Here is a 14,060-nt window from a genome sequence, read left to right as displayed (position 1 = left end):
TCAGCTGTTTGTCCCTTTTTGTCAGCTCTCCAAAGCCTCAGTAATAGTGTTAGGCCATGGGACCTCCCATTGCACTGGATACCACTTTGAGACTGTTGTTGGACTTTCTTTTCCTCAGGCTTCTCTCCATTTCCATCCCTGTAATTCTTTCAAACAGGAACAATTAAGGATCAGAATTATGGCTGTGGGATGGCTACCCTCTCCCTAATTTGAAACTCTGACTTCTTGATGGAGGTAGATTCTATAATGACAGGCATTTCATCTAAAGTCTCTCCCTTTGTCCTCCCTTAGTCCTGTGACTCTCTCACCTCCCAGTTTTCTGGTGCATTCTGCAGGGTCCCCTAACCTCCATTTTCTTGAAGTTTTCTGTTTCCACTCTTTCTGCTAACCCTCAGGAAAATCCAATAGAATGTCTTAATTATGAACATCTATTCCCCAAATGCAAGGGCATACACATTCATAACAGAATCTTTACTAAATCTCAAAATAAACATTGAACCCCACACAATAATAGTGGAAGACTTCGAGACCACACTCTCACCATTGGACAGATCATTGAAACAGAAACTAAACAGATACACAGTGAAATTAAGAGAGTTTATGAACCAAATGGATTTCACAGATATCTACAGAACATTTCACCCTAATAAAAGAGTATGCCTTCTTCTCAGCACCTCATGGTATATTCTCCAAAATAGACTATATAATTGGTCACAAAACAACCCTAGAGAGATACAAGAAGATTGAAATAATATCATGCATCATATCAGATCACCATGGCTTAAAGTTGGTCATCAAGAACAGCAAAAACTACAGAAAACCCAAACACACATGGAAACTGCCCAACTCTTTACTCAATGATATCTTGGTTAGGGAAGAAATAAGAAAGAAATTATAGACTTCCTGGAATTGGATGAAAATATTGACACATCATATCCAAAGTTATGGGACACAATGAAAGCAGTGCTAAGAGAAAAGTTCATCGCACTAACTGCTCACCTGAATGCTCTAGAACAAAAAGAAGCAAACTACTCACCCAAGAGGAGTAGAAGGCAGGAAATAGTCAAACTCAGGGCTGAAATCAACCAAATAGAAACAAAGAAAACAATTTAAAGAATCAAAAACAAACAAACAAACAAACAAACAGAAGCTGGTTCTTTGAGAGAATCAGCAAGATAGATAAACACCTAGCCAAACTAACTAAAAGGCTGAGAGGCAGTATCCAAACTAACAAAATCAGAAACAAAAAGGGAGACATAGCAACAGAAATGAAGGAAATTCAAAAACATCATCAGATCCTACTATAAAATTGTATACTCAACAAACCTGGAAGATCTAGAAGAAATGGGTGATTTTCTAGACAGATGCCACACACGAAAGTTAAATCAAGAGCCAGTAAACTATCTAAACAGGCCCATATTACACAAGGAAATAGAAGAAGTCATTAAAAACCTCCCAACCAAGAAAAGCCCAGGGCCAGATGGATTTAGTGCAGAAATCTCCCAGACCTTCAAAGAAAACTTGATGGCAATTTTCCTTAAACTCTTCCATAAAATAGAAAGAGAAGGAACATTACCTAACTCATTCTATGAAGGCTTGATTACTCTGATACCTAAACCACATAAGGAACCAACCAAAAAAAGAGATCTTCAGACCAATCTCACTTATGAATATTGATGCAAAAAAAACTCAATAAATTTCTTTCAAACTGAATGCAAGACCACATCAAAACCATCATTCACCATGATCAAGTAGGCTTCATCCTAGGGATGCAAGGTTGGCTTAATATTCCAAAATCCGTTAGCATAATCCACTATATAATGAAACTCATAGAAAAAAATTACATGATCATCTCCTTAGATTCAGTAAAAGCATTTGACAAAATACAACACCCCTTCATGTTAAAAGTATTGAAGGGATCAGGAATTCAAGGCCCATACCTAAACATAATAAAATCAATTTACTGCAAACCAACAGTCAATATCAAATTAAATGGAGACATACTTGAGGCAATCCCATTGAAATCGGGGACAAGACAAGGATATCCACTCTCCCCATACCTACTCAATATAATATTCAACATGATAGCTAGAACAATAAGACAACAGAAAAGAGACCAATGCAAATTGGCAAAGAAGAAATAAAGGTAACACTATTTGCAGATGATATGATAGTACACACAAGAAACCCACACAATTCTACCAGAGAACTTCTCCAGCTGATAAATAACTTCAGCTAAGTGGCCAGATATAAAATTAACTCAAATAAATCAGTTATTTCTGTCCTATATACAAATGACAAAAAAGCTGAGAGAGAAATTAGGGAAACAACTCCCTTCACAGTAGCCACAAATAATATCAACTATATTGGGGTAACTCTAACTAAACAAATGAAAGATCTGTATGACAATAACTTCAAGTCTCTCAAGGAAGAAATCAGCGAGGATCTCAGAAGATGGAGCGATCTCCCTTGTTCCTGGATTGGCAGAATTAACATAGTAAAAATGGCCATCCTATCAAAGGCAATCTATAGATTCAATGCAATCCCCATCAAAATCCCAACACAATTCTTCATGGACATGGAAAGAGCAATTCTCAAATTCATCTGGAAAGGCAAAAAAAAAAAAAAAAAAAAAAAAAAAAAAAAAAAAAAAAAAAAGAAAAGAAAAAAGAAAAAAACCAAGAATAGTAAAAACAATTCTTAACAATAAAAGAACTTCTGGAGGAATCACCATCCCTGACCTTAAGCTTTACCACAGAGTAACAGTGATAAAACTGCATGCTATTGGGACAGAAACAGACACGTTGATCAATGGAATAGAATTGAAGACCAAGAAATAAAACCACATACTTAAAGACACTTGATACTTGACAAAGAAGCCCAAAAATATACAATGGAAAAGAAAGCATCTTCAATAAATGGTGTTGTTCTAACTGGCTGTCTGTATGTGGAAAAATAAAAATAGATTCATATTTGTAACTTGCACAAAGCTCAATTCCAAGTGGATCATGGACCTCAACATTAAACAATCTAATGGAAGAGCAAGAGGTAAAGAGCCTTGACCTCATTAGCACAGGGGAAAACTTCCTAAACAGAACTCAAATGGCTCATGCTCTACAATCAAGAATTGATAAATGGGATCTCGTGAATCTGGAAAGCTTCTGTAAGGCAAAGGACATAGTCAATAAGACAAATCAACAAACTATAGAATGGGAAAAAATCTTCACTAACCCCACATACGATAGAGGGCTAATAGCCAAAATATTTGACAAACTCAAGAAGCTAATCACCAAAAAAACAAAACAAACAAACAAAAAAACAAAAAACAAAAACAAAAAAGCAAGCAACCCAATCAAAAAATGGAGTATAGAATGTAACCAAGATTTCACAACTGAGGAATCTTGAATGATTGAGAAACACCTAAAAACACCCGCTCAAAGTCCTTAGTGATCAGAGAAATGCCAATCAAAATGACCCTGAGATTCCACCTTACAACATTCAGAATGGCTATGATCAAAACATCAGGTGACAACACACATTGGAGAAGATGTGGTAAAAGAGGGACGCTCCTTCATTGCTGGTGGGATTGCAAACTGGTATAATCACTTTAGAAATCAATCTGGGGGTTCTTCAAAAAAATTGCAAATACATCTACCTGAAGACCCAGCTATACGACTCTTGGGAATTTACCCAAAAATTGCCCCACCATGCCACAGGGGCACATGTTCCACTTTGTTCATAGCAACCTTATTTGTGATAGCCAGAAGCTGGAAACAACCTAGATGTCCCATGACAGAAGAATGGATACAGAAAATGTGGTTGATTTTCACAAGGGAATAATACTTAGCTATTAAGAATGAGGACCTCCTGAGTTTTTCAGGCAAATGGATGGAACTAGAAATTATCAACCTGAGGGAGGTAACTCAGATCCAAAAAGACATGCTTAGTTTAGTCTTATTGTCATTAACTTCCATGTTTCTCTTAAAGTTCATAGCCTGGAAATGTCATCCCCATTCCAATGATGACAAGAACTCCTTTCTAACAAAGATGTACCTTAGGTTATAAGGGCTCTATTTTGATGAATGGGTTAATGATGCTTCTCCAGAATTAAGCTTAATATTATCCAAGTAAATTTGATCTTAAATAAAAGTAGGGTTAAGTTGCTCCTACTTGCTTAATCTCAATTTCTTTTATCTTTCTGCATCCCATTAAGGGGTAACTAAGTGGGAGTCTCTAGTAAGATGCCACAGAGGCAGATAGATTTCTATTCATCAAAAATTCCAATCTTGGGAGTTTTGTTATGGCTGCTTCAAATGGATTAGTTTAGTTGAAGATCTGTGGTGGTGGGAGGGAATGTCATCTGACAAAATTGTCCACTAGTTATTGAACACCAAATACTTCTAAATTGGGTATCTGACATCTGTTAATTTCCAGAATACTAGAAGTTTTGGAGTCTATAGTTTTAGATGAGGTTATCCAATGCATACAAATAGAGAAGAATGCCAAGTTCCACATCCCAAAGCTATTCAAACGTAAAAGAGGAAGTGGTCAGGAGTAATCACACCATGCAAAACACTAATGTAGGAGGGAACATAAAGCATGTCCAAGGAAAGAGATGATAGTCCACTGGATACTGGAAACTAGAGTTATGAAGAGGTAAGTGAGTGACAGAAATTGATCTACTACTCATTTTAGTTGACATGAATAGATACTGTGAAGATATTTCTACACACATCCACTTGATCCTATATATAAATGCAAGTATTCAATTTCATTTATTGTGTAGTTTGAGGACAAAATTTGCTTATGCACATAATGAAATTCAGCTTCATTCTCGTATCCAAAAGCATAGGTACCATTAAGCTCAATGAAGGCTATTAGAAATCTGGTCTCTATACACAAGCTGTTCTGAAAGCCTCCATCTTACCTAAGCTACTATGTGGGATATGAAGGGTGATTGCTGTAACAAGGTAATGTATTATCTCACAAAAAACATTTAAAACCTATTTCAGATCCTTGATTGTTTTCAGATCTTTGGATGTTACTTTTCAAAACTGGTCAAGCAATTCTGTATAAATCTGTCTAGTCTTGGCCGGGCGGTGGTGGCGCACACCTATAATCCCCAGCACTCTGGGAGGCAGAGGCAGGCGAATTTCTGAGTTCGAGGCCAGCCTGGTCTACAGAGTGAGTTCCAGGACAGCCAGGGCTACACAGAGAAACCCTGTCTCGAAAAAAACCAAATTAAAAAAAAAACCCAAAAATCTGTCTAGTCTTTTCATGACTAGCCACACATTGTGTGATGATCATAGAAGGAAAGTGGTGCAAAATATACTAGGCAAGGTAGAAAAGAGAATCATTATTTCAGAAAATAAACAGGTCAGCAGAGAGGTCTCCATTATTTCCTCTGGGAAGGAAAGGCCACACTGTTTTCTCCATCAGGTGCAGAAAGGCATGAGGTAAGATACTCATCTGTCAAATCCTTGGGCAGCTAGTGTAGTTTCACTGACTTAAATGAAGCACCTAGTTATATCTAGAAATAGAATACCATATTCTTACAAAATATAACAAATATCTACAGATTGAATACATTAATGCCCTACCCTCTGCTGTCACTTATATAAGTCTAAGAAGTAACATTCTGTGTGTAAACTAGAAAATCCATGCCCTTTGTATTTGTTGACAACTAATGAAGCATTCGTGATGGCTATCAGTCAATGAGCCATGTTAACGCATCGGATCATTTAAAAGTGAGCTATTAAAGTAGTTAAGGCTGGAGATGTCGCCCCTCTCTCCATCTGTCTATCTCTTACCATTTCTTTCTCATGTTTATTATTCTTTCCCCTTTCTTCTATATTTTTGTCTGGATTCTGACTCTAGATCTTGCTGTTATGTACTGTGCAAAGTCCTGCACTGACCAACACACAGGGAGCATTTCAGGCTTCAGCATCAGAAGTTGGGATATAGGCATGACCTGAGAATAATTCCCATGTATTTGAAAACATATTAACTTATTTTAAAAACTATTACAGAGTAGAAAAAGCCAATCTCCAATCATGTCATAAGAAAATTATGAGATTATATACATACATATATCACATTTCAATGCTTCTGTTTTACATATTTTGGCTATAATATTATATTGGGTTAACTAGACTTTCTTGCTGCTGAGAAATGGCTATAAATCATCACTCCTTCTTTTATAAAATAAAACATAGTCATGGAATACTAAAATTATCTGTTTGAAATACTAGCAAAATTTATTTTGAAAAAAGACAACATATACCAAAGGAAAACTAAATTGGCATACTTTAATTCTACAAAAATGTATAAATATTTAAATTTACAGAAAAAGAACAATTATACCATTTAGCAATGCTTATAACATTTAAAATGTTTAACTCTTTATGCACAAGCTACTGTTATAAATGTTAAAGACTGCATTGAGGATTATGTTCTCTATCTGTGACTACACTGATTTTTAAAAAGAGAAAACCTTACCCCACTCAAAGAAAGTCTTATAACTATGGATTTTTGCTTCTCTCTTGAGCTATTTTTAGCTGTAAGTACAACAGGAACCAAAGGCATTGTCCTTAATTTTTAACCTCTCCAATTGAACACAAAGTAAAAATTTCAATTTTGAAACAGTTAACATATGAGATGGAGCATTCTCTATTTTTTTATTCTAAGTACCCAAGATGGGAGAATGATTCATTGTACCCCATTAGCAATGTCAGTAAAGCATTATTGTATATAATGAACCAATTTTCACAGAAGTGGTCCTCATCTTAAATGCATTTATTGACAAAAGACCATCATCGCTTGCATCATCACTACTTTCTCAGAGGGATTTTTGAATGCAGATTCAATGAAAAATTTCTTTAGAATGTATTAAACACCTTAAAACAAAAATTGGGGGAACAAATCTATACAAGCTAGTTTTAAGCAAGCTGCTAGAGTTTATCCAACACCTTAGCTTTGTACAGTATTTCATGCTTGATAACACTCTGAATGTGGTGCAGTCAAACCAGATGCTCCTACGCTATACAGAAGAATAGCTGAGTATTTCTACTCCATATCTCATATAATGGCAGGTAGTAACTCAATCCTGAAACACAAGCTGCCTTGACAGCATTGAATTTCTGATGCCCAGCTAAACTGGGCCTTTAGTCAGGACTGGAAGATCTTAGTTGTGCAAAATAACATCTCACAGACAATGATTCACATTTGGTGAAGTCTTTAATTTTTTTCATAGTTCTTCAAATCATTTTACCTGCAACGTAAGAATGCATTGTACTTTGCCCCCTTTTAACAACAGCATGAACCAATAGATAAGATGCAAATGCAATGGCAATGATTATGCTTGGTCACTTCTTAACTGGAGTAACAGCCTACATTGGAGCAAGCCAATATTCTGAATTATGCTGAAGCAATGCTACTGTATTTGTAACCTCCCACTGAATTAAAAAAAACAATGAAAACCAGTTATGTTATTTTATTGTAGCAGTTTATATTCCCCTCCTTTATTTTTTAAATTTATTATGCTGTTTCTAAGCACTAATGAAAAAATGAAATTTACATGTTATGTTTATAATAAAGTGACACTGGGAAGGCTAGAGATATTTGCTGGTTTCTCTGTAGTCCACAAAGCTTCAAATAAAGAACTCATCCAGTGCTCATAGGGACAGATGGTCTAATACTCTGTACAAGCTGTAGGTCAGCTTTACTTGACACTTGAAGGGAATTGCAAGAAAATATAAGAACAAAACAAAACAAAACAAACAAACAAAAAACCAGAGTTCAATAAATTGCTCCTGAAGAGGCTTAATGGTGCTTTCCTCAAACTACTTGCCCCCTAATGGATGGCAACCTATTGTTCTGTTGCAGGTCTTCTACTATTTCCTGTGGTCTTAATGTATAGAACAAATTGTATTAAAGTATGAAAAAAACAATAATTTAAACAATTCTAAAGAATCAAGTTAATAATAAGAGAGTTTTTAGTAAAGGCATTTTTTTCATTATTGTGTCCTTATACATTTTTGACAGTAGTATTAGGAGTCCTGGGCACAAATTTTTATAACCCTATGATCTATGAGAAAACTATAGTATATGTCCATGGCTCAGTTTTATTATCTATAAACATAGAAGGTAATAATATAACATCTTTAATGTTTTAAGGTTTCTATATCATATTTTGTTAATAGATTTTTACATTGAAAATAAACCTCATATAGTCATTATCAAACCATGAAAATAAATATGATTTTAAAAGAATGTATTTATCATCTTTCTAAAACTCAGAATCTTAGCCCTTCTGTGGTCAATCTAATATAACCAAAACACTGAAAGTATAATTATTTTTAGTTAAGTGAAACAACTTATATCTTATAAGAGTATTTTAATAAAACACTGTATTTCACTTCCACTAAGCTGGTGATTTTAACACAAAGGACAACATAGAGTCCATACTTTAATATCAAGAATATTAGAAGGAAAATTAACATTTGGAAACAAAGATCTGAAAGTCTCTATAATGACACTGCTGGACACTTTAAGTTTTTAAACATGGAAACGTATGATACTGTGCTGCTTAACAACTTTAACATACTCTTAAGTTTATTAGTTCAAGAGGTGTAGTTAGAATAAGCCAAGAGATAACATGAGAAGCAGCACATACCCAGTGGACAAAAATAATATAGACCTTGTCTTTAAAGGATTTATGTGAATGTGTTTATGTAGAATGGTAGTGTTCTTACTTAACAAAAATGTGGTGCTGGCACTGAAAAAAAACCCATAAATAAATGTGATTGTATGTCCAAGTGTATGTTGGTGTAGAAGGCTGAAAGAAATTGAAATAAGCCAAAGAATAAATTTAGATTTGCTCACAGAGATAGGAATGGGAGATTACAGGCAGGACAAGAGTTTGTTGCATGGAAGAGGTAATGTTTAAATAGAAGCCTAAAGAAATGAAGTGAATGACATCTATGGGACTGAGAAGCAACACTAAAGCAGAAACTTGTATGGCAGCCAGAACAATGAAATGAAATGCAAGACAGTAAGAGATAAGAAACACAGAGGTGTCTCAGTGTGTGTGTGTGTGTGTGTGTGTGTGTGTGTGTGTGTGTGTGTGTGTCTGTGTGTGTGTGTTTGTGCTTGTGTAACAGAGAGGCAGCAATAGAAACAGAGAGAAAGAAAGGGACTACAATTGACAGATTAGAGAATCAGTGAAAGACAGAGAGTAGAGAAAGAGAAAGCAAATGTAGCAAGACAATTAACTCTTTTTATAGAAGATCTTTTAAAATTAAAGGTCAAAAGAATGGACTTTCTGCTCCTGATGAGTCTTCTATCTTCACCCCCATAGACTTCCTCCAGCTGCTAGATACACAACCAAAACATACATGCACAGTGACTATGTGGCCCCCTAAAATGGTAGCAAATATAAAACAATTATTACTATCCCATCAATTGGTAATTATTCCTTCTTCATATATTTAGTCCATGCACTGTGAACAAAGGGGTTTTAAGTGGAAATGACACATAAACTTGTCCTAATTATGACTGAGCCATAGTTTATGCAAAATCATATCTAGTAGTTTAATTAATATCACTTTAATAACTTGATTTTTTTCCAGTGACCAATGTAGGATTTTATAGCATAGCAATAAATTTTGAGAGTATTAATACCTTTTATAAAATACAAAGTACCAATGACAACACTGAAGAACTAAAAGAGATAGTTTAAAAATTAAATCTAAGCCGGGTGGTGGTGGCACACACCTGTAATCCCAGCACTCTGGGAAGCAGAGGCAGGCAGATTTATGAGTTCGAGGCCAGCCTGGTCTACAGAGTGATTTCCAGGACAGCCAAGGCTATACAGAGAAACACTATCTCAAAAACACCAAATCCAAAAAAAAAAAAAAAAAAAAAAAAAATTTAAATCTAAAAGGTTACCCTTCACTTACAGTTATGTAGGCTGCAACAAATCTCACCATCTAGTGAAGGGCAAAGATAGATTTGATGGACACAAACTATCTGTGTGGACACAGAGAGCAATTGGGGATTCAGGTCCTGACATCACATCTCAGAACAAGACCTTCTTCAGCTTGTGTTCAGACTGAATATTCTTACACAGCAACTGTTCTAGTTTATATAGCTCTTGTCATTGTTAATACCTGATGTACTCCTTAATTTTGATTTAAGTTTATTATTTGAATTGGTTTTAAAATTCTAATCTTTATTTTGTATGATGATTTTATATTTTACAAATTCAACAGCTAGCTTAATTATTTTCCTAGTGCCTTATATTTTGTTTGATGAATTCAATGCTCAGGAATGATTCCATATGTATTCTTATTGTTGGCATAGAAATTCAGTGTCCCATGAAGCTTTTGTAAAAAGAGTGTTTTATAAAGCTATGTTAATATTTTATAATTATGGTATTGTATAAGGCATTACATGATCTCTCTTTTAATTGTTATTACAACACAAAATAAACTAATCTCAAGTAACCCTGTGACAAGAGGCTGATGAAGACATTTTAAAAGTAAATACAAGGTGTGTTTTGCCCAAACAGTTCAAATGTTTAATAACAGTTTCCTATTATTTATATTTTATGTGCTTCTTTAATCAGATACAAATTTTTTAGTAGGGAAATAAACATTCCTAAAAATGAATTATAAACAATTGTGTTTTATATTACTAAAAGTATTTTTAAAACTTTTAATTCAGCAAAGTTAATACTTCCACCAAACTGAAATAATGGACAGACAAACATATAGAGACTTTCACGTCTTGGGAAAAAAAGATGTTCATGTCCCCAAGGTCATGTTCCTCAGCAGCCATTGTTGCGATCTGCTGCCACTGCAGTCCTGCATGGTAGGCACCATTTTGTCTTCTTCAGAAGGTTCATCAAGACATTGGTTACTGTTAGCATGCCTCAAAGTGAGTCTCTGTAAAAGGTAACCACAATCAGTAACTTACTGGTTCATTAGATGAAGGCTGCTCTTTAAAAATACTCTATATAATTTTACCGTATAGAAATATAACAGAACTGTGTATAACTTTCTCTAAATTACATATACAATTTTGCCATAAAAAGATTGTCATTGTCTAATATAACTCTATTTAAAAATGGTTAAAGAAATGGGCTGATATTTATTACAGGTTGCCGAAAATTCAAACGTCTTTGTCAAAAGTGTACTTATGACCTTGGAATCCAGTTGAATGTGGCAATACTAGCAAACTTATAAAGAAACTTAGTTTTATACCCATATGTTAGTCAGTAACAATTTGATAAACATAGAAGTCAATTACACAACCGCTACAAAAAAGTGCAAGATGACTAGAGATGCTACCATTAAAACTACTAAACTACAGTACCTGAGACATTAACTATAGACCAGTGATTTCTAAATCCACTGACAATCAGCTTTCCTTCATGGGATGCTTATCATATTTAAGGATCTAAAAATTTATCAAAATTAAATTTTAAAAATTCATGATATATTATTTTATCTTCACAATTCTAATAATTGCATTGTACTTAATCATCCCACAGTATTTGTTTCCATTTGTAATCAAAGTCACTTTCTGGGAATCATATTCCAGCATGTTTTAACATATTATGCTTTCAACCTATTAATTACATTTTGTTTATTTCATGCACCACGTCTAAAATTATAGGAAATGTTCTCTAACTTACTCTAAGTAAGTTCTCTAAGTGCTTGCACATATTTGAGGTGATTTGCAAGTAGGTCTTGGAAATTGCAACTGAAACACATAGTTCTTGCAAAGGAACAGAATTAAACATAGAAAAAGTCTTCTTTTTATACTTTTTTCTCATGCTTTATAGTTTGTTGGGGTGTGTACATGTTAAAAATATCAAGAAATACCTCTAACTTCACTATTGTAGAGAAGATATAAGAGCGGACAGGCTGCTGTGAATGGTGCCTCTGTGACCTCAAGCAGGAAATTAAAAGCCAAGGCGATTAAAAAAGAAGGCGATGTAAAGATTGGGGCCTTTGTTATCATTTTTTAATACAGAATTTCAAGCCATTTTTAGCAGAAAAAAAAGTAAAGTAAAAAAAGAAATTGCCTAAGATAGCAAGAAAGCAAGAAGAGGGTTAGTTTATTCTTAGTATGACAGGAAATCTAACTACTAGCCATTGTAAAAATCAGATATAAAACTAAATGAAACAGCTATTTCACTTTTTAAGAATGGTGTAGGTAAGAGCAACAGCAACAAAGAAAATCATTTCTCTGTCTCAAATCTGAGTTAGTTTATGCATACCTTCTCCTACAAAGAAGCATTTACCATTTTATGCTTCTAAAAGATGCCTCTTTAAACCACAAACTTTGCTTTTATTGGGTAACTTTCCACACACCGACTTACATCACAATGTACTGCTATTAGTGTATTGCAGTCTTATCACCTACTATAGTGGATGAAAGATTTGATCAATTACCTTATGTCATATTGGAATAAAGAGATTTTTTAAAAGAAATATATTGAATAATTTTTAATGACACAGGTAATGTCAGTTAAGCACTTTGTATTTAGTATTGTTCCATCAAATCAGTATTCAAAATATTCCCCTTAAAAAACATGTATTAGCAGCAGTCAAAAGCTATTGCTTTAAAGATAACATGCCAAAAATCTCTATTCACTGAAACACATTACAAGTCAGTAATTGCTTTCTCAATTCTTCCCCTAACTCATCCACGAGACTTCCAGAGCCCAGCTATTCTTTGGCTGTAGTTCTCTCCATTTGTTTCAGTCAGCTGCTAAATGGAACCTCTCAGAGGACAGGTATACTAGGCTCCTGTCTGCAAGCATAACAAAGCACATATGTAACAGATACACAGCTTGGTCTTCATAGTAGGGTCTATCTCTGAGTCTGTTGCCTGCCTGTGGATCCAGTTCCTCTTACTGCCTTGTCTGGAAGTGAAAATGGTTGTGCCTAGTACTGTGGTGACATGAGGTGCCAGGGTAGTGTGATGTGGGAAAGTCCACCCCCTTGTCAGAGAAGGGAAAGGGGCGGAGGAAGGGTTATGTGAAATAGAAACTTCTGGTTTCTTTGGAAACTCAGTTTTGTCATATGATGTTTTGCTGGGCCAGACAGGTAAAAGGATGTTTTGCTGAAGCTGCCAAGTGATGTTTAAAAAGAATATGAATATGACTACACAGACAATAAGAAGAGGCTCTGACATCGGTTCACCTTGCTGTCTCACTAGATTTGCTGTTGATGCTTTTGTATTGGTTCAACTTACATCACATTGCTGATCTTCCTTGTCATAACTATGTGGAGAGTAACTGGCCAAAGAACTGGTGATATTCTGGTGGCTTCTTACTGCTTTGATGGACACAGGCAGATTGGCAAAGCCACAAATTTTCTTTTTTTTTCCTCTGTCACTTTTTTAATGATATATTTTTAATTTACATTTCAAATTATTTCCCCTTTTCTGGGTCCCATAAGCCTTCTTCCCTCCCACTGTTCGTCCATCTACCCCTTCCCACTTCCCTGTTCTGGAATTCCCCTAAACTCTTGCACTGAGTCTTTCCAGAACCAGGGACCACTCTTCCATTCTTTTTGGACATCATTTAATTTGTGGATTATGTCTTGGGTATTCAAAGTTTCTAGGCTAATATCCACTTATCAGTGAGTGCATACCATGATTGATCTTTTGAGACTGGGTTACCTCACCCATTTGTCTAAGAATTTCATTAATTCATTGTTTCTAATGACTGAATAGTACTCCATTGTGTAAATATACCACATTTTTTGTATCCATTCCTCCGTTGAAGGACACCTAGGTTCTTTCCAGCTTCTGGCTATTACAAATAGAGCTGCTATGAACATAGTGGAGCATGTGAAGAATCCTCTGGATATATGCCCAGGAGTGGTATAACAGGGTCCTCAGGAAGTGTCATGCCCAGTATTCTGAGGAACTACCAGACTGATTTCCAAAATGGTTGCACCATTTTGCAATCTAAGCAGCAGTGGAGGAATGTTCCTCTTTCTCCACATCCTCACCAACACCTGCTGTCTCCTGAGTTTTTGATC

The 14,060-nt window shown here is 35.1% G+C and overlaps 1 protein-coding gene across 1 annotated transcript in view; it reads right to left on the bottom strand.

Moving 5' to 3' along the window:
* Window positions 1-10,805: 10,805 nt before the first annotated feature.
* The window catches only part of Galnt13 (polypeptide N-acetylgalactosaminyltransferase 13), a 604,615-nt gene continuing 601,360 nt past the window's right edge, over window positions 10,806-14,060 (bottom strand). The window contains exon 11 of the mRNA XM_052182494.1: window positions 10,806-10,946. Within this exon, the coding sequence (XP_052038454.1) occupies window positions 10,806-10,946 (141 nt within the window). The remainder of the gene's footprint in view (window positions 10,947-14,060) is intronic.

Source organism: Apodemus sylvaticus, chromosome 5 (assembly GCF_947179515.1).
Source record: "Apodemus sylvaticus chromosome 5, mApoSyl1.1, whole genome shotgun sequence".
Taxonomy (NCBI): domain Eukaryota; kingdom Metazoa; phylum Chordata; class Mammalia; order Rodentia; family Muridae; genus Apodemus; species Apodemus sylvaticus.
This window is presented reverse-complemented; position numbering and strand designations above follow the sequence as displayed.